This window comes from Haliaeetus albicilla, chromosome 25, assembly GCF_947461875.1.
Source record: "Haliaeetus albicilla chromosome 25, bHalAlb1.1, whole genome shotgun sequence".
In the NCBI taxonomy this organism is placed as follows: domain Eukaryota; kingdom Metazoa; phylum Chordata; class Aves; order Accipitriformes; family Accipitridae; genus Haliaeetus; species Haliaeetus albicilla.
The window spans coordinates 17,301,073-17,322,539 of NC_091507.1; the positions used below are offsets into that span (position 1 = coordinate 17,301,073).

At 44.4% G+C, this 21,467-nt stretch overlaps 2 protein-coding genes across 3 annotated transcripts in view; one reads left to right on the forward strand and one right to left on the reverse strand.

Moving 5' to 3' along the window:
• TBC1D8 (TBC1 domain family member 8) overlaps positions 1–20,910 on the reverse strand; it is a 50,116-nt gene extending 29,206 nt beyond the window's left edge. The window contains exons 1-4 of one of the 2 annotated variants that reach the window (XM_069770111.1): positions 20,733–20,910; positions 6,756–6,866; positions 2,253–2,371; positions 188–416 (exon numbers count right to left, since the gene is read on the reverse strand). In XM_069770111.1, the coding sequence (XP_069626212.1) occupies positions 188–416; positions 2,253–2,371; positions 6,756–6,866; positions 20,733–20,859 (586 nt within the window). In that variant the 5' untranslated portion in view covers positions 20,860–20,910. Of the gene's footprint in view, positions 1–187; positions 417–2,252; positions 2,372–6,710; positions 6,867–20,732 lie in introns of both variants that reach the window. The other variant, XM_069770110.1, reaches the window with a different exon arrangement.
• Positions 1–21,467, forward strand: part of MAP4K4 (mitogen-activated protein kinase kinase kinase kinase 4) — a 383,820-nt gene that overhangs the window by 29,459 nt on the left and 332,894 nt on the right. The gene's annotated exons all lie outside the window — the stretch shown is intronic.

The following is a 21,467-nucleotide window of genomic DNA, read 5'->3' on the forward strand; positions in this document are numbered from 1 at the left end:
ATAAAATATAAACATAAAGGCTGAAGTGAGAACTAAATTAAACAGGATCTCTCAGCTGAACAACAAAAAACCCAGAAACTAAACTTCAGAGGTGAACTAGGCTTTTCATAAAAATTCTAGGTATTCTTGCTTTTAAATATATTTATATCTCTTCCCAGCATCAGATTTCTTAAGCATTTACACTTACATTCTTTGCCCAGGAAAAAGGAATAAAAACAGAGATGATTGATGCTCAAATAAAGCCAGCCTTGCCGAGGAACTTTTCCTTTCCAACAGCAACATGAATAATAGGTGATCAACTTCTCTGCTTCAGGAAAATTAAATCTGGATTCAAATTTCACCAGGGCTTCTCGGAACTTCTCGGGGTCTTCCTCCTGCTCGGCAAGCTTGCTGCTTGTTTCCTCTGCAATCAGCGCCTGAGTCCATAACAAGATAATATATCAGGATAAAGCTATGGCATTCACACTCGAGCAAGTTGCTACAAGCTACCCATTCAAATTTCAATAACACAACCCTTTCTTACAAAGCAATTCAAATTGATTTGCAGTTTTCACAAATGGAGAAATTTCTGTGGTGTTTGCATCTCTCACACATTTTGAATGCTTCCAAATCAAAACTTCCAGGGGCTTTCTTTTATTATTATTTTTTCAATGAGTCTGGCAAAACCATGCATTTACAGTTTTGCTGCTGCTTATGATCACTGTTATTTGGCGTATACAGAGCAAAGGCAGAGTAACAATTGTGTATGTTGACCAGTACTATTCTCCTATGAAGAGGCAATGCAGTGAGATGTGTCAGTCACTTGTAACATGCTTGGAACCATTGAAAACATGGTTTCAAGAACATCTATGTAAATATAATTAAGTGTTGAGAATTTTAATAGCGGTATTACAACAAAGGAGTTAAGTATGTATTGCACCGTTCAGACAAATAAACTGTTACAGCACCTGGTATAGCTTGCAATTACCAAGCAGTCCTAATATGCCAAAAATCTACAGCAGAGGCAAGGGTCCAAAACCTGGACTTAACATTAACTAATGAAACCTGAAGAATTTTAAAATATGTGCTGTGCTAGGTAACAGGCTGTCACAGCATTATCAAGAGAGATTAATTTTATTTGAGCCTTTCAGTGCACTTAGACAAAGTTGTTTTTTTAAGAAAGCAGGATAAAAACTAAGATTTCTACGGTGATCTTTTGCCTCTCCGTCCCCTTCTTCCCCAACTTCAGAGCCCACTGAGATCACAGCAGCAGGGTTGAAATTCACCAAAAACGTTACGTTCCTACAAATTTTCCAGACCAAAAAAGGGGTATAGGGGGAAGAGCACCTCGCTAAAACTCTTAGCCAGGAAAAGTCAGCAGCAGGACCTGAGGTACAGGAGTCACCAGCAGACCCACATCCTCGCCAGCCATCACCGAGCTCCTCTTGGAGTGTATTTTTACTAGACGCAGAGCTCAGGGCACCAGGCTTTCTAAGTTTTACCACACAAACTGTTATTGTTTTAAATCTGGTCCTCGGTCACCAAATCCCTTTACTTTTAAAATTCTTTAGTCTTCCAAAAGGATGCTCATTTCTGCAACCCTGTGGCCAGCCAGCAGCTTCGCTGCAGCGCCCGGCCGTGACTCCCACGTCCTGCAAAGCCACCGGCAGTTTCCACGCCAAATCCTTACGATGCAGGTGCCATGGCACAAGGACCTTGTCCCCTGTCCCTGTGCTGCGGGGACTGTGTCGTTGTCTGCACAGGTGTGCTGCTGGCAAATGCAGGCACTGTGGCTATCACCTGCTGACACCTCTGAGTCCCATCGAGAGGGACAGGAGTATGGAAATGGGCAGGAGAAACTGATGGGTTACAGCTAGGAAAAACACGGGAGGTAGGAGGATGAACGTAGTAAGGAGGAAAAGCTGAGATACAGGAAGGGAAGGTGTTTCATATATTGTTTTGGAAAGGTGAAGGAACTGAAAGCAGATGAAGAAAGCTCAGCTGCACATCACAGGGAAGAGAACAGTGAAGCTGGAAAGGGATGGGTGGAATAAAGACTAAATTAGATACTTTGGGTTTGAGATGTTTCCAAGGAGATGCAAGTAAAGATGCACAGATGCCAGCCATATCAGGTGCAAGTGCCACACAGAAAACCAATAAATAATGTTTAGACGGACAAAACCAAATATGAATGACAACAACTTCATGACATTATTTCTAATAAACCACACATAATCAGGCAGGGAAGGGTAAAAGTAAGAGAGTTCCCTTACCTTCACTTTCCCTTTGACAAAGCTAACAATATCTTCTTTATTGTCAAACACAGACAAAGTATGGAGCAAATTTTGTTCCAGCCATTCCCAGTGCTGGTTTATCTCCTCTGCAGTGGCACCTAGAAAAGCAAAAAGTAGTGTATTGAAATTCATCCTACAAAATAAAATTGAAAGGAAGAAAAAAAAAGTAATAAAACACACTATTTCATTAATCCATTATGAGAAACTGAACTTTCAACCTCAAAATTCTTGGTAGCAAACAGGTTGAAAAGGTCTTGTTCGTAGCAGTATAGTTAGAGAAAAACAAAAACCTCATTGTTTTAGAGAATGAGTTTTAGTGCTTTTAGTTTTATCTTCTCAGACGCTCTTAGCCAGCAAACGCTGCATTAAAAGTCAAAGCAGAAAAAACAGCAAAACTTCATCCTGAGCTGCTGGACTGTAGCTTATTTTGACATGAAGTTCCTTAACCAGCCACTGGAAACCTCTGATTTACGTCCTCCTGTTCCCAAAAGTCCCTGATCTTCCTTTCTCCCTCCTCGGTACACACATGCATAAACACACACCCCACACACATGCACACCCTTTGAAAGGAATATACATGGTCATAATCTGCATCCTGTTTTAAAAGCTCTCTATAATAATTAAAGTACCTAAAAATAAAAGAGTTTGGTTCAGCACACCTACAAGGTCTACAAGAGCACAATTCTGCAGTTTGAGGAAGAAATACAGAACAGAAAATCTTTGACAAACACAGATTTTCAAATCTTTAAGGCTTCCTTCTCCAAGGATTTATTTGAGGGGTTTGCTGCTGTTGTTTAAATGTAATGTGTTCACACTAACTCCAGAAATAATATTTCAGTCACCACCTATTTGCTTTGGCTCTTTCTGCTTGAAACTGAACTGTTGCTGCATCACACGATTACAGAAAAGTCAGAGCAAGATGGGCACCATACAGAGCAATGAGGGAAAATCTGCCCCCTCCAGATCTTACTGGTCAGTGATTAAAAGTTATAGGTAAAAAAGTAAAGGCAGCAAAAGTTCATTTTCCTAATGCCTTGCTAGTGGAAGAAACAGAAGTAGGTGGATGTAAGAGACATACAAATCAGATTAATATAATAATAAAATGAATCTCAAATAGAAGACCCATTATCTCAACATTTGATATGTGTGTACATTAGAGATGCATCATGTTGCCTCACAACAAAAAAAATGATAAATTTAGCTAAGGATTTTCCACTTTCCTCTGCTCTGTTTTCCATGCAGAATGCCAACTGGCAGGGAAACTTCCCAAGCTTTAACTTCCTTGACAGAAAGGTCCTGTGATAGAACTTCATAAATATCATTAATCAAGGTTAAATTAGAAAAAAAAAAATAAATAAAATCACTAAAGAAGAGACACTTAAATGCCCTTTAGGTAAAGAAAACAAATTATATCAATGGTTAAGAACACCACAAATACACTCACTTTATACTGAAAAGGCTGCGCAAAGCAAATACTGAGTTGAATTTTTATTTCTGAGCAACCTAAAAGATACCAACCGTATGGGAGAGCTGGTGGGCTTACTCACGTGAAATAAGCCGTGAGCAAGACATCTTTCACAGCAGCACCCACACTGCTCGGACTGCTCTGAGCCTGGGCTCTGGCAGCAGCTATCTCCCATCGGGGGTACTGCAATCCTGCCTGCCTGCCTTTAGCTATCTCCAGGGATTCTGCTCAAATACTGCAAGATCTCCCTGCCCCTTTCATTTGGTCAGGCCAAGCCCTCAGCCTTTCTGGTCCTTCTTTATTTCTAATTTCCATTTCACGGCTTAAAGTCGTCCTGTGATTTGTCCCAAGCACTGACAATCTCTTCCTTATCCCTCTTCCTGTGCCGATGCTCTGCACAGCATTTTATTCCACCTTTTACCCACCTTCTTCATGTGCCTGTGCCAAATGTACGCTTAGTCTAACCACAGCCTCACTCCTCATAATCTCTTCTTTAAACTCACTTCTCACCAATCCCTTTGCTCTCCCTCTCCCGAAACCTACTTCACTTGACTGGGACTTGGGTTTCTGTTTTGCCCACAAGCCTTCTGAAAGGAAAATCCTAAGTGGCTCTACACTAGGGCTGAGGTTAGCCTTTTTTTTCTTCCCATACTGGTATAACATGATTAACCATCTGGATTAAAACATCTCTGCCAGAACAGCCATGCTGGGCAGAGATCAGACTTCCTAGCAGCCCTCAGAGATTTGCGAAAGTCTGTAACACAGATCTGACCCTTACGCATATATTATCATTTAAGCCTACAGCTCCTGGAACAGAGGACTGCCAACACACAATTAAAAAATGTCATTTTAATTAACTGCCTAATGACATGATGGCTACCCCTAATGAATTTACACCGGGAGACTGGAAGGAGCTCCTGGAGCTGCTCCTTGTCCTTGCTATACAGCAGGAACCTTAATTTGACTCACTGCTCCTTCCAAATCCAGTAACAAAACTCTTAGCATCGTATTTGTGCAAAGCACCTTGCTCAGACAGGACAGAGCTGAGCGAGCACAGGGAAAGTCCTCCAGCTTGCTGAGACAAGGGTCGGGTGATGCTGTTCCTCTGACTCCTATTGCCAGTGCCAGGTCTCCCCTGGACACTCACATCAGGTTTTCACAGCAGTGATATTATTCAGAAACAACTTCTGCTACCGTGGTTTTTCATTTCTGCGCAGCTCTGGCAACCGCGTACGTCCTACCCACACAGCATACAAAACAGAGCCCTCTGCTTTCCGCTCTGTTACTATAAATCTCATTTTCTCAGGGCTGAGCATCCATTCAGAAGAGCCAAAGAGAATTTTAGAAAACATTAATCAAGTAAGTTTATCTCAGCAAAATCCTTAACCATTCCTACCAGGCAGGTTTTTGATTTGTAGTTCCTTTAATATAAAAGAAAAAAAACCTGTGGGCAGTAAGAGTGTGGATAGGGCAAGGATCAGCCCCAGAAAGGAATATTACATGTATTCAAATGATCAAGAAGCCCATGACAGCAACACTGATCTTACTCTTCCAGTGAAATCTACCTGGCTTCATCAGAGGACTGTAACAGCATGAAGCTCTTAAATTTCTCCATGAGATGGCATTATTTAAATATAAAAAGGAGGCAGGTAGGGATATAAAGCATAGAGCTATTGCAAAATGAAGAAAACCTACCCACAACAAAAATAGCACAAACAGACTTTACGCAACCTTCTTCACACACATCTGGCACAGGGAAAAATTCCCAGTATTAATGGAGAACATGCAGAGGGATCACTGCTGAACCAAGGAAGAAATGCTGAATGACCTTGTACAGAGGAAGGGGGCAAATATATATATATATATAGATTGCCCCTTCCATTTGAAGGACTACTATGTCAAACACCATCAACAACATGTCAACACTTACATTAGCTAACTATTTCATGGCTTGATCCATATAAGAAAGGAAAGAACAGAATAAGAGTAAGAATAAGAATAGAATAGAACAGAACAGAATATTTTCAGTTGGAAGGGACCTACAATGATCATCTAGTCCAACTGCCTGACCACTTCAGGGCTGACCCAAAGTTAAAGCATGTTGTGAAGGGCATTGTCCAAATGCCTCTTAAACATTGACAGGCTGGAGCCATTGACCACCTCTCTAGGAAGCCTGTTCCAGTGTTTGACCATCCTCTCGGTAAAGAAATGCTTCCTAATGCCAAGTCTAAACCTCCCCTGGTGCAGCTTTGAACCATTCCCAAAGGAAAACCTGCAGTAAATTTCAATGCTGGATTTTATAGACCAGCACAGAAGGGATGAGAACAGGCCTGCAGACTGGCCAGGCAAGAACAGGATGAATGGAACAAGCACACCCAGATGGTCTTTACTGTGCCACGGGAAGGTTGCTGCAATTCACATCGATATCACTTTCCTGAAGATGAGCCCAACCTTCGGAGGTTGCAGAAACACTGCAAAAGGGATTAGTGCACAGCAGACCAGGCAATTAGATGTTCCCCCGACAACTCTACCTCCTAAATCATGTAGCATCTTCCAAATGTTCCAGTTATATTTCATTATAACCAAGTGGGGTAAGAGGTTTCACGGTAAGCAAGCGAAAGGCTAGACTGGTGAAAGCCTAGACTAAGTAGCTTCTAGCTGTAAGGAACAATTACTGCTGCAGGAAAAAATCTGCATATGAAGAGAGAACCACACTACTTTGCAAGAGACAGAAAATTAACGCAAAACACCCTCAGCTAAACAAGCTTTCTATAGAAACTTCATGTTCCTAGTTAACACTTTTTCATAATTCCTATCTGGGATTTTAACCAGAGGTTAATTTGGTTGTTAAACAAGCTATAGGCAGTAGCTTCCCACGCACACACTACTAGCTGGTGTTACCTTGAGCTTCTTGGACATGCAGACACTGACCATGCTCAGAATTGGTTTGGGGTTTTCCGTCTGTGACTCACCAATAGCTACGGCCCAGTAAACTTCTGATCCGTTCAATAACTCACCACATGCAATGGCAGAGTAAACCTGTGAGCCTGGAACTTGGAGTAAAATTCGAAATGGAGCGACGCGTGCATTAGAGTCTAACACAGCGTCCAAGGCACCAACCAAGCGACCTGAAAAGAAAAAGGGGGTAAAGAGAATTAGCGCCAACTTTCACTTCTGTAGTCTGCAAGTATTTTCACATCTAAAGCCATAAAATTAAAACACAGAACATAACGATAACAATTCTTCCCCTATTTTATGCTGCAATTTACAGATGCTCACAAAGCGAAAGGCAAACCAGATTAGAAGATCAAAAGCATATCGAGTTCTCTGCATTTCTGGTTTTGCTTCTTATATATGTATATAACCACAGAACTGAAGTGGAAAGACCTGAGGGCACCTTAAGAAGTTACTGTTCCAGCCCTGCTCTGAAACTGGATAAATACACCTGTGCCATAAGCGGTGTTTGTCTAACCTGTTCTTCAAAACCTCCCACAACCAAGATGCAACAACTTCCCCAGCTAGCCTCTTCCACTATTTTCATTAAGTATTCTTACAGAAAAAAACCACCCCAAACAAACAAGCCAACCACCACAATCTCAAACCTTCTTGCTGGAAATTAATCCTGCTCCCTGGAACACGGAGAGTAATTGGCCACAGGCGTTTTTGATGTTAATGCCTGACATACTGAAAAAGTATCATCATGGTTGCCCACCCTTTAATGATTTCTCTTTTTCTAAAGAAACTCAAATCACCTCATTTCTTCCTTACAGGTCATATTTTTAAAGACCTCATTGTTCTTGAGCTTAAACTGGAACCTCTCCAGCTTATCTTTGAGCGTGACACTCCAAACTGGACATGATGCTCACTACTAGTGAAGACTCAGCCATAAGAAGAGTGGAAAATCACCTCCTGGGTGTATCCTGCATACACACCACTGTAACCAAGACAGCTCGCAGCAGTATCCCACTGTAAATCGGCACTTGACGTAAATACAGGCAAACTCATTTTGGAGAGCTGGAGCAATTGCTGCCCCCCAGAAGGATTTTTCAGTCTGAAGGCCAGCTGGAGCTGCCACCCCCCTGCCCCCAGCAGGGAGAACCAAGCTATGCATGAAAAAGTTAGCCAAATGCCATGATTTGCGAGCTGGCATGGTAAAGTAACTTAGAATTCATTTATGGTGCCTATAAATTGCAGTTCAGGAGCAGCTTTATATTCAACTCCCCTATACTGTATGTCCTGCAGAGACAAAACCTCCTATGGAGAGGGATGGCAGACAGCGAGGAATGGCTTTACCATGTTTGCTTATGTCACTACAGTATCTAGTGACATAAGTATCTGCAATACTACATTTTCCCTTTGCACATTTAATTTTTCCAACCTGTTGTACTTCTGCTCCTTCACCATTAACCCAGCACAAAAGGAACTATTCTCAGCCTCCAGAAGTTTTGCCAGCCCTTGGCACCACATGCAGTTTTTATAATTGCATTCTCCAGTCCATCACCCAAGTGATTAATGGAAACAATAAAATGAGACCTACAAAGTCCTCATCTGAAATGCCTTCTCACTTGGACAACATACCACTGCTAATTAATTTGAGTTCGGCACAACAAAGCAGCAGTGTAACCACTTTCTGGTCTAGGAGGTGTAAGAAGCTCACATGGAACAGCATCAAAAACCTTCCAAAAGCAAAGAAAATTACATCAAGTACTTCCCCCTCGCATTCACACACACCACTGACGATGCTTTCAAAGCCAAACAGAAGTTGGACACAGTATGTTTTAAAAATGTATGGTGAGATATTATTCAGCACCAGTTTGCTTCTCAGCTTAATAAATGTACAGATATTACACCCACCTATTTAAAATGGAGACCTGAATTTGGAGACCAATAATACGTATAATACCAGAAAATGCTAAATGCTTTCCTGTAACTGCAAGAAAAGGACAGAAAAATTCATCCAGGTATAAGACCTAGCAAATTATCTGTGCTCACAGAAAACAAAGCACCAACTTCAGTGTACGGTCTTCAGAACAGCTGGATTAAAGCCAGTAAGACAGTATCAAATGATGCAGAGAACAAAAATAGGGTTTACCTTTCAATTTTCAACAGACTTGAACAAGAAAAAAAAAAGATGATGACACTTACGAAGTGCTGCGCATGTTTTCCCCTAATGATGGATCTAGGGGAAAGATTTCTTTTTCATTTCACTAAAGTCATGGAAAAAAGTCAACTAACAGTAAGTGCTACCAAAATCCCAAGAGAACGTTTAATGAACATCCGATTTGTGAAATACTTTTTTTTTTTTTTCAGAAATCATGAAAAAACACATGAAAGCACAGAAGTAGCTGCAAAATTTTGTTTTCACTTCTTAGCCAGTGCAAAATTAAATTCCTTTTTCTGTTCCTGAATAACTGACCAGAAAAACCAATTCCTCTTCTCACTGTCTACTTCTGCTTACAATTTCCATTTTGCTTACCAGCTATTAAAAAGTTTCCTCCTTCAACTGTGAAAAAAAAAAAAAAAAAAAATCTCCCTTGTGTAAACTACCCATAGCTAAAATATTAACTGAGAATGGCAAGGAGGAGCCAGAACTAAGAATCAACGAGAAGAAGAAAAGAGCGTGGTCATCAGGATACCTGCCAGAAGAAAGCCCAAGGGGCCTGCCCCCCATCCTAAGGACGCAGCAACCCCACACCTAAATCACTCTAAGCCAGCGCTGTGGTTGACGGTGGGTCCCGTCCCCGTGCTTGGGTCTCTTCCCAGCCCCCGGCAAGGCTATCCACCATCGCTGCAGGCTGTGCAGCAGACCCTCCATTCGTCTTTTCAGAAGTCTCCTGCCAAACACGGAGCAGCAGCCTTGTTTGGCAGGTCCCCACGACTGTGGTTTATAACCTGTACTTCTGCAGTGGTTCGGCTGCACATAAAGTTGCTGCTTAAGTGCTGAAAAATAAAGGAAAGACTGACAGAGGCAGAAAAAAGGGGAATTATTACAAGCACATTTGCAGGAGCATGAAAAGGATTCAACGCTAATAAATACACCCAGGCCTAATATGATCCTTTAGTTGAAACCGTAGCAGCATGAAAATTGCTAAAACTAGAGGCAAAGTTTTTCCAGTGTGAGTTGCCTCATACTCATTGGGGGTAACTTTCACATCCTAACACTTGTGTTACGCTTCTCACTGAGCATCGAAAAATAAGCAACCCAAAAATCCGTGAACAAACAAACAAACAAGCCAGAAACTTTGCACAGAATAGTGATTTTGAAACATGCTTTGAAAAATATCTAGCTTGTGAGCAAGCACCTTTCTAATAATGTGTCCTAACCGCCTGTTCCATGGAAGGGTCTCTGATAAAATAGGGTCTGCTTATGAAATAAAAGGGTCTCTGGCTCACATGTTGATGCATTAGCATGCCTTCAGTTAGGATGCAGCAGACCTCTTCCATATCACAGGCAACAGTGAAACCAGTTATACTACAGGACAGTCAAAAATTAAAAGGGAACAGAAGCAGAGGGGAAAAAGAGAAGAACTGCTACACTGGTTTCCTTCCCAAAATTCCCATCGTTTTTCTTCTTTTTAGTCTACATGGGCCAAGATTTTTGGGAGGAAGTTAAAATTCAGAGTACCTCTTTCCCTTTAACAAGCTAGTCCACCAACTTCTCGTCCGTTTTTTGACCTCCCAAGATGCAGAAGTATTTCAGGAAAGCAGTTAACTGTACAGTAACTGCACTAAGGAAAGCTGCAGACACAGGTTTGCAAAGTCTTCTGCTAAAGACTGCTGACAGAACATCGCAGGTTCCTCAAAAGGTACAAGTTTCTTCATGCAAAAAGAATATTCCCAGGCTAAAATTCATATGCAAGTTTCAGGTGTAATGTGTACTTCTGACAAATATGGAGGAGGGAACAGCATAAGTGGAAAAAGACACACCTCTACTGAAATTATATGCTTCTCCTCAACAAATCTGATCACTTTAGCTGTAGGCTGGATTTCAGGTAGAGGGAACATCTACCTATATTTTTTCAGAAGTAAGTCTATAAAACAAATCTGGAAAACTCGCTACAAATCCCACACGTGGTAGTTTTTATTTCACTGAAACGTCTACTTTTGTGCATATTTTATTGCTTCAATACTGGAAATCAGAATGCCTCCAAGTAAAACAACACTGTTGTACTTCTAATTGCAAATCCATTTTTATCAAATGTACATGCATATTACAGATACAACACCACAAATAAACTGAAATATAAAAATTAGCAAGGAACCATTTCAAATTCTGCAATAGGTAGGGAGTGTCTCCCTTTTACAGAGGTCAATCTGTAACCTAATGGAACGCAAACAGGACATCAGGCACAATGAACTTGTCGAGCATTTCTTCACAGAAAAAAAGGTAAGTCAAGGATATTTTATAATGATCGGGTTCTCAAATGATTTAACTACCACAAGTGCACCACTCTTCATCTTTAAAGACATGGTTCGTTATACCCCCACAGAAATATAAAAGATCCCATCACAAGTTATCCTGTGTCATGTTCATAACTAATCTAGAAAAAGGAACATGTTTACAGAAAGTTAATCTAATTTCTACAAAACATACCGTATCTTTCAAACTAAAGAATGCAGGCTCTTTTCCCAGATCGGTGTTAATTATCCACGTGGTATTTCAAAAATTCTTTTAAACTTCTGAGACACTGGGCAGAGGGTGATTAAAGCTGAACTCAAACTGAAAGCTGGAACTGAAAAACTATCTATTATTTCCATCTTTTAAGACAATACTCAAGAAACAGTCCAAGGCACTAACAATTATGCCTGCCTCAACAGCACATGAATTAAGGCACCCTCTACATAGAGCAAGATGATTTCTGCTTACCTCCATCATATTTTAAAGGCCTTAAACGGAAATTTTTCAGTACTACTCAAATGCCTTCCCATAAATGGGATGGTCATTTCAGTAGCTAAGCCATGCTGCAAGGCAGAGGGACTTGGACTGATCACTTAAGAGTCTGGGACCAATAAATTAATAAAATCCTCAAAAAATAAAACAAAAAGGCAAAAAGGCCAAAGCTGCTATTGCCTTTTTTTTTTTTTGGGGGGGGGGGGGGGGGGAAGAAAACTTAGTTAAATCTAAGGCTAAGTGACAAAGAAGCCTGCAGTACCACAATACTGGGCAACATTACCCTTCCAGTTTTACTTTGTTTTTAAATAAGACATCTGGTCACCACAGCCAGGATCTTTTTTTTAACACCAACTCATAAATTCACTACAAAGCAGGGAGTGAAGGTCAATGTAGTTCAAAGAAACAGTAACATGCAGTATCTGCAATTAGTTGGTAAGAAACTCTGATGGCATTTCTAAAACCTGGGGAGCTGCAGGCCAGATGCTCACAAGGAGGCACCTCTTCCCACCCGTGTGCCGCAGCCCTGAACTTCCCAAATCAAGCACTTACACCCCGTCTCCCAAAACCAAAGGGATCACACAGAAGACAGAGTCCAGCCTATGCCACCAGCATCCTGCAGAACAGCCTTAGCCCCTGCGCAAGCAAACCAACTACTGCAGAAGACTGAAGCAGAGAGAAAACTTTCCTTCTGCTTCTCTCTGGTCTATTGGGAAAAAAAAAAAAAAAAAAGACTTGAGGTTTCCAATGCACCTGAGACCAGCACAGCTGGACAGATGTACAACAAAGCCCGCCTTAAGAATATCTGCCAAATCGAGCCCTTCCGAGAAAACAGGCAGAGGACCACCGCAGTACCTGGACCCAAACCAGTGTGCCAAGATGTTCAGCTCCTCCAGAGCTCTTGGCCGCAGGCACCTGGCACTTCCAACGTCAGGGAAGCGGTGGCACGGCACGATGCCTGCAGTGACTGCTCGGTGGCTGCTCTGCACGGCTGTGCAGAAGAGCAGCTGGTGGCTATGCTCACCCGTACCATGCCAAAGCCCTGTTTTAAAGACTCATACCCTTTTTTTTCAATCAGAATAGGATATTTTTGTAAGACAAAACCACCAAATTGAGGGATTTATAATTACAGCCACAGCCCAGCATCCTGCCAGGCTCTTGCGCCGGTACAAAGCCATGAAGCGTAAAGCATGCCTCTGAATTCATCCTCGGGAGCTCACTGCTGCTCACTACTTCTGCTCCTCCACCAGAACACTGAGGGCTGAAAGCAAAACAAGCCCAGGAAGCAAAAACAGCGGTCTGACAAAACCAATACTTTACCCGAAAGGAGAAAGCTCTTCCCATGAAGTGGAAGGAACCAACAGGACAGGTTGCTTCCAAGCGGATACAGTTTCGCAAGGAGAGTTAATAGCTGCAAGAAGCACTCTAAACTGTTCAGGCATGCAAACTGGGAGAAAAGAGCAAATCAAACAATTCAGATGATCACAAAAATAAAGTTGGGGGTTTTTTTAGGACAGTGAAATTGAACTAACAGCTTCAATAAAGCAGAATTGATCTTGGCTCTTGGAGGCAGAGAAGCACTCCGTACCCTGAATCCTAATTACACCTCACATAGTTTCCTCCATCTCGCAATGATTTGCAAACAATTAGAGTCTCACAATAGGCATGGTGGGCAGCAATTAGCCACCCTAGAGGAGGCAAGCAAACCGGCTGAATGAGCAGCCCACCACCAGGCAGCAGAACACAGGGAGGGATGCGTGGATGTCCCTGTTCCCCGGCCCCCCACCGTCCCTGTGCTCCAGGTGGAGCAGAAAGGTGGTTTCCACACCAACTGGGATATCTTGCGACGGCACCAGATAGGAGTTGCTCGCCTGGCTCTGCAAGGTATCTCAGCAGCTCTCCCTAGGAGCAACGTCCTCGCTGAGAGCAGGATGGGGGGATTACGAAGCTGGCTCCCACCCGGCCTCAACGACCCCACCACAAAGATCCCCAACTGCTGACTACAACCCCGTACCTGCCCCGAGGCAAGACCCGGAGCTGAGATGCCCTGTGCACCGCTGCCCTCTTCATCCTCACCTCTTACAGCCCAGCCAGAGAGCACTGCTCATTCCACAGGCACCAGGCAGTACAGGCTGGGGTGGAGGCTTCCGAGCCGCACCGAGGTCCGACATGGCCCAGGACGGTGGGCATGAAGCTACTGGTGGCCAGCGGTGGCCCCCAGAATAAATGTTTGGGGACATCTCTATGTCTTTTGTACCATCTTGAGTTGATTTCTTTAAAAGTTCAAAACTCGGGCGTTTAACAGGTTGTTACTTTCACTCAGGCCTCCCTAAAATCCACATTTTTTGTTGGTTAAGAACACCGTCAGTTAGGCAAGGCCACTAACGACAGCAGCTCCACGTCTTGGCTTTACACCAGCCACACCGTCTTCCCTGAATTCTGCAAAATTATATAAACAGGTTTTGATACAATACAGCACCCATGAGGGAGTATTTCTCATTAGGCCTCCCCCACCAAAAAAAAATTTGCAGAACTTATTTGGGCAAATACATAAGAAAAAGGATGAAGGAGGACTCCTCCAAGGGCTGTAAAGAAGGCTGTGTTTCTTTTGTAATGATAAGGGCTCACCACATTTGAAGATAAGCACAGACAACATTAGATTTCAGTTTAAAGACCTAATGCTCCAAGCATTTACTCACCCACAGAAATATCAACATTCGAGCCCTTACATTACTTACAGCATGGGCTTTGCCAGATCAAACACTGCCACTAGGTAAATTGGTTTCTGTTGTTTTTGGGGGTTTTTTTCTTCCCCAATCTGGCACGTAGAAACAAACTGAAACAAATTGTTTAATCATTATTCCTCAGTCCCAGTGCTCCGGGGAGGCTGGGCATGAGAAACAAGGGGAGTTCGGGCATTTCACTGCAGAGGTCGGTGCCTTGTGGTCCCCATGACTCCTGTATCCCTGGGTGGGATGCTGAGATCTTGCTCCAGCATCGGACCACCGCGTGGGGAGGGAAAGACCACAGCGGGGAAAGAGACGCGAGCCGAACTGTGCACCCGCTCTCCCAGGACGGTGGAAATGGAGCCACAGCCCTGCAGCACTGGTTATTTCTGCCGTGGCAGGGCTCTCGCAGCTGCTTATCTCAGTTCCCTGCCATCAGTCCAAGTCAGGCTGAGCCTATTTTTATAGCCCCAAAGGCCGCACGGCCAAATGCTTCCATTCTCATGTTACAAGTGAAAATACCTGAAACTGTTTTCCACCTGGAAACGGACGAGGAGGTGGGACACACAAGCTGCAGTCCTGTAAAATACCCAGACACAGGGCACTACTTGGGGCAATATGAAAAAAGTCTCTCTCATTTTTGGTCGGTGCTGTAAGTAACGCTGAAGAGACCTATCTAGCATTACTTAAACTGCCACCACAGACACGCTCTATTATTTTAGAAGGAAGAGGGTTTTTTCCTTTGAGGGTGGTGAGGCACTAGAGCAGGTTGCCCAGAGAGGTTGTGGATGCCCCATCCCTGGCAGTGTTCAAGGCCAGTCTGGATGGGGCTTGGAGCAACCTGGTCTGGTGGAAGGTGTCCCTGCCCATGGCAGGGGGGCTGGAACTAGACGATCTTTGAAAGTCCCTTCCAACCCAAACCATTCTGTGATTTTCCTGCCTTTTTCTGTGCCATTTGGCCTCCACAACATGAAAATAAAAAGCCATTGTAATCGTTCACTGGATGAGCGTTGCACAGGCTGGTGGTCAGACACAACCCAGCCCCTCCTCTCCATGCACAGGTACATCTTCACCTTTCATATTAGTATTTAACACAACGTTAGCATTTCAACACAAGTACCTGCGTTTCACTTTACCCATCTCAGCGTCTCTGTGCTTTAGGAGCAGGAAACCCACCCCAGAAAGGCAAGCAGAGGCAGCCAGAGCAGCACGCACAGTTCAGGAGGCTCAGGGTCAGGAATCGGGGTGCCCGGCTTTGCAGGCAGGAGCCTGGCTCCCCCTGTTCCCATCCCTCCTTCCAGCTCATGCCTCCCAGCCAAACACTCTAACAGAGAAGCCACCCTCTTGGGAAAAAGCTTATAAGCATGCATTCTCCTTAAAAAATGTTAACAGTAAAATAAGGAGGAAAAAAAAAAATAAAAGGGGAAAAAAACCTGCCGATCTGAATTCCAGTTGTGGGCAAGGCTAGATAACATTCTGATGAGAGTCCAAGCTTTCAGTAAAGTATTTGGATTTCCCCCTCTCCTTGTGCGAGGCTTCAGAGAGTGCTCTTCCTTCAGAAAACAAAACCACGAATACAGACAACAAGCACTACCAATATCCTTTATTAACATCATTACTGTGGCGTCTTCCTATGCTCAGTCTGTTGCATGTAAAATAAAAGTGCCTTTTTTTTTTTTTTTTTAAAATTAGAGCTCAGATTGAGCCTTTATCTATCAGTAACTTGTTTTGGTGTCTTGGACATATTTTAAGACAAAAAGGCAAGCTGTTTTGAAGACTGTATTGGGACAGATCTTTTAATATGCTACTCATTTTGCCTTTCACCCCTCCAAAAGGTAAAAATGTTTACAGGGATACCCATTTGAATTCTCTACTAAAAAGCTAAGTCTTCACCATATTTTTGACCCTCTCCTGCTACCATATAATGAAGAGGGGCAATCTAGATGGATTCCGATCTTAGTCGTGGGAAACCTCAACCTCTGCGGTTCCCTTGCTGCCTTTCTCTGAAACAGACTCCACTGGAACCTTGGGAGATGCACAGGGCTACTAAAAGCCGATGCATTTACAATTATTACAGTGCTGTTTGGACCAGAGAGTATGAAAGAGCAGCAAAAGATCTTTTGCTTTTTAAATTACCAGGAAAAGGACATAGAGCTTATCAACAGCCATTTTTCTTTTTGCAATAAAAAATGAAAAGCCAGGCAAGGGGAAAATATAGAAGAGAGCTCTTACCACGTAACTAGTCAGATCTCCATTCACAACCAAGAGGTGCTCTGTAGATCAGTTCAAAAGCTATTGCCCTGCAAGAATTTTATTTAAAAGAAAAAATAAAATCCTAAGATGGGAGTTTACTTCAATTGCTGGCATATAGCTCAAGGAACTGTATTTATCATGCCTACCACATTTATTTTTATTAAAGGAATAATAAGGGTCAGATTCATATACAGAAGATGCTTCTTTTTGCTCGTGTATTATCTGATATTTAAAGTTGTGAACCATAAAGGTTTATATGAGCTGAAGAAGAAGTTAATTTCTTTTCAAAATGTTCATCCTCTGCGAGCTGCAAATGGTCTAAGAACACATCCAGCTTGGAAAGTGCCCTGAGCTGAAAATGGAGGCTGGAAGAATAGTAGGGGGGAATATCATACTTAAAATAAAAACACGGGTAAAACGGGAACAAAACATAATCTTTTATTGATCTCTTTCAAGCAAGAAGTTAAAGAAGCACTGTATCTCAAAAAGTAAAGACAAAAAGCTGCTTGAAACAAGAGTTCATTTTAAAGTTTTATTTAACCCTAATTATAAAAGGGAAAATTCACAAGTATTTAAAAGAATCCTAAGTGGGTTTTTATATATTAAGAGCATGCAATGTGAAGTACTGTGTAAACAGCAACTGCAAAGCTAGCTGCTTGGGAAGAGTGAAAAACTACCCTCAGTCCAGTGCTCATGATGAAATCATTCCCAACACCTCCCAGAACAAGCAGTTTAGCTGTCAAAATGCATAAAACTAATCTAATCAAACAGGAAGGTGAATGAAGCTTTCAGCATCCCCTAATAAAAACGAAAGTAGTGGTTCACTTACAGGCTAAACCATCTTGCACTATTCTACCATAAGGCATTTGACAGTATTTTTGACTACAGATGGCATCTCAAGCTTATGTAACCTCAGAACCAAAGATATCAGCAAGTACCAAATCCAGCCAACTCTCACCTGTTAACCACGGCTACCTCACAAGCCTTTTTGTAGGGATACCTAACAACATCTCCAATTACAAAAAAAAAAAAAAAACAAAAAAAAACCAAAACCAGAACCAACAAATTGCTGAGCTAAATAACTTTTAAAAGTCTATAACTTAAAATTAGTTATTAGTTAAAAAATTATAATTCAGTTTCTGTAAAGTATTTCTAAAACATTACCAATTTCCTTCCTAAGTGTCTGATCCAACAGAGCTCTCAAGTAGATATCCAGGTAAAGCGGCAGGTTAAACATTTACTTGAAAGGTGCATCCCTCAGGAAGACAGAAACCAGAATGACACTGGTCAGGTAATGAAGAGTTAAACACAGCCTCCATCATTTTTTGTACCCGCTGCTTGCTAGCCCAGTGTGCATTTGGTAACTGCCCTAGGACACAAATTAAGAAACAGTAGTAAACATAGTCTCTCTCTTACAAACATCTGCTCAGAGTCTGACTGAAAAACAGTACTCAAAGAAAGAAACGTAGATACGGAAGAAAAGCGCTTTTGTGTGAGAGATTGTCTCTAGTCCATCCTTCAGGAATTAAACCCACATAAAATATACCCTCCAGCTGTGCTAACTTACTCTTACATAATGGATAAAATGCCCTGGTAAGGAGAAAGAAGCGTACTGGAAGAAAAAAAACCCATGCAAATATGAGAATAGGGCCATAAACAGATGTCCTCACTTCGGTTCAGTGCAAATACCATGTTGTAGTAACACAGGCAAGGGCAGCTCAGGCGTTGTACCCTTCCACCCTGTTTAAAGCAAATTATGTCATGGGTGGTTTGCTGCCCCATCTACTGATGAAATGGGAGTCTCCCAGGGGCTTTCTTCTGCTGATCCCGCATGGGTCTAACACAGCCTGAGGATACGCAGCCTCCTCCTCCTCCTCACTGGAGGAGCTGTGAGATTCTCCTTTACCATGGTACCTGCTTTCACATACAGGATCTTTCACACCTTTGAAACATCTACCTTTCCATCAAACTTAACTGCAGTTGGCCAGGGCTCAAGTTACTAAAGGGAAAAGAAAACAGATATGGATATTGTTCTCACTTAAGCTTCACTTCCCCAGTAAAACAAACAAAATCTTCTAATTTAGGGCTCTACAGCTTGGTAGACCATACTCTGAAATATGGTGGTGCTTAACTGCCCGTTTTATCTGTCAGTTTGAAAAAGGCAGGTACTAATAAAGCGTCTCTGTAGTCATGTAAAGCAAGAATCAGGAGGTAAGCTTTGCACTGAAAGCACTTATCAGCAAAGCCCAACCGTTTCTCAGTACAGGTCTCTGTTTTGCCCATCCCAAGTAAAAACTGTGAAAAAAAATTAAGCTATCCGTCTAACTCTGGCTATGCTTAATGCTTCCCTACACTTGCTTTTTTGTTACAGGACTCTCATTTTTAAGCCCTTTCAAATACAAATATTTCCAAATGGTTTAAGGGACGGTCAGAATTTACAGTTCCCTTGGAAAATGTTGTCTGAGACAGGAGCGGCTTTCCTTTGCCAGCCAAGAGAGATTTATGCAAGCCCGTGCACTGTAGATTCAGCAAAATGATTCACCTGAAACTTAACCAGAGAGAAAAAGCAGTTTGTTTGGTTGAAGCTTGCAAATTTCTGCCATGGAAAGCTCAGGCGCGAGGAGTTAACTTTTGTGGATCTGAACCTCATGATTGTCCTGGACCTAAATCAAGCAGCTGTAAACAGCTATTTTTAACACTGAAAATTAATCCACATCATCCTTACAATCACAAAAGAGTGGCCTATGACTTCCACACAGGGGGCAGGGGAAAATATGAGGGTAAACGTTTAAGTCACTGGCAAAACTTCCATTAACTATACCAGGGCTAGCATTTCCTTAGCAATACATTGGTAACATGGGATCTACCAAGCCACAATTGAGTTTTGTGCTCTTTATGACTCCACAGCTAGGACAAGCTCTGATGTAAAAAAAAAAAAAAAAAAAAAGCAGAAACCAGTATTATCGAGTGGCAGGGTTCAGGAGCAAAAGATTTCAATAAAATAAATATCAAATGTGGTAATGTAGCTTCTGAAATTGCGTAGAAAATATCAGCTTGGGCAATACCTGACCATGCTTTCAAATATATAAGCCACCATTAAAAATCCTGATTTTTTAAAAGGTACAGAACAGCCTCATCTGCTTTTTAAGAGTTACACTGTTAAACTGTTATTACTTCTCCAAAGTATTGTTTGTTTGAATTCAGCTGCTGATGCCTCTGAACCAAAAGTTCGGCCCAAATTCCTTGCTCGGTTACCCTACAACGTCGACGCAGCCTAACGCAACGTTCTCCCTGGAGTTATTCAGAGATCTACGCTGTTGAGGGTAGAGCGCGATCCTCCTTCTCCACATACATCCTTCACCACACGTACCTGGGGTGCCACACGGGTACAACGTGCCGCACCTACAGCCACGTAAGCCGTAGGATCATGCGAAAATAACTCAGAATCCACTTTTCCACGACACCGAATTAACACCCCCCTCCCCGTAACCTACGTATCGGCCCAAAGTCCGAAGTCCCATCGGTATTTACATAACTCCCTTTACATAAAGGAGCCGGCCAGCCCCACCGTCTGGGGGGGGGCACAGCCGAGCTGGGGTGCCCCAGCAGCCCCCCCCCCCGAGCCCAGCGACCTCCGCCCGGGGCCCGCCGGGCTTTCCGCGGGCTGCAGCCAGCCCTGCGCCGAGCGGGGCCGACCCCGACCCCCCCCCCCCCCGCCGGCGGCTCTCCTCAGCCAACTCCACCGGCCGCGGGCTTCCCTCAGCCACCGTGAGGGGAAATAATAAAATAAAAGTGGCTTTAGCGCTGCTCAAGGCTACAGAAGCACGAAGCTGCTCCCGAGGCAACTCCGGGGGGGGAAGCCGGGGCCTCTCCGCTTCGCGCTCTCCCCCGAACCGAACCGAACCGAGCCGGCCCGCTGAGGGGCCCGGCCGCGGCCCGAACAAAGAGGCCGCTCCCGCCTCCCGCAGCGCCCCCCCCCCCACACACACCCCCGCCGCCGGTGTGTGGGGGGGTCCCCCCGGCACGGCCAAGTTCCCTCAGGGCAGAGCGGAGGTAGGAGGGGTGTGTGTGTGGGGACGACGACCCACCGCCCGGCCCGGCGCCCCGCCGAGCCCCCCAGGTACCCGTGAAGCGGCCGCCGCCGTCTCCGTGTCCCCGACGCCGCTGCAGGATGAAGTAGCCGCTGCTCTTCTGCGTGACCCACAGCTTGAGGGCGTTTTTCAGCAGCACCTCCTCGGGCTTCAGCCACATCTTTCCCCGGCTCGGAGTCTCTCCCTCTCCCTCCGTCCCCCCCCCCTGCCCCGCCGCACCCCCCTCTGCCCGGTCACATCGCCCCCCGCGGGCTGCGCGGCTCCGGCTCCCGGCTCCGGCTCCGGCTCCCTCCGCGCGGGCCCGGCCGCCCGGGGAGGGGCGGGAGGCGGAGCCCGGCTGCGGGCCGCCCTGCGCGGGGAGCCGGGGGCTTTGTGCGGCGGAGGCGTTCGCCGCCATCGGAGACGCTCCGTGCCCTTACGGCGGGGCGGGGGGGGGGGGCAGCTCCGGACAGAGGGAGTGGGGAGCGGGGGGGGGGTGTCCCGGTTTTCCCTCTCGGGGGTCCCATGGCGCCCCGAGCCCCCTCGCAGAGCACAGGGGTGTTTCCGCAGCACCCCGGGGTCCCGGCGTACAGGAGCCCGGCACCGGACGGTCCCCGCCTTTTCACAGCGGGCGGCGCCAGGATCGGGCCCCCCAGGTCCCCGCAGGTTTACGCGAGGAGGCTCGGCGTGGGGGCCGTAGGTGCGCACGCCCACCCGTGGGTCCGCCTGTCCCGGCCCGCGGCGCGGGGAGCCGTCGCGGGTGGCGGGAAGGAAAGGGGAAGGGTGCCC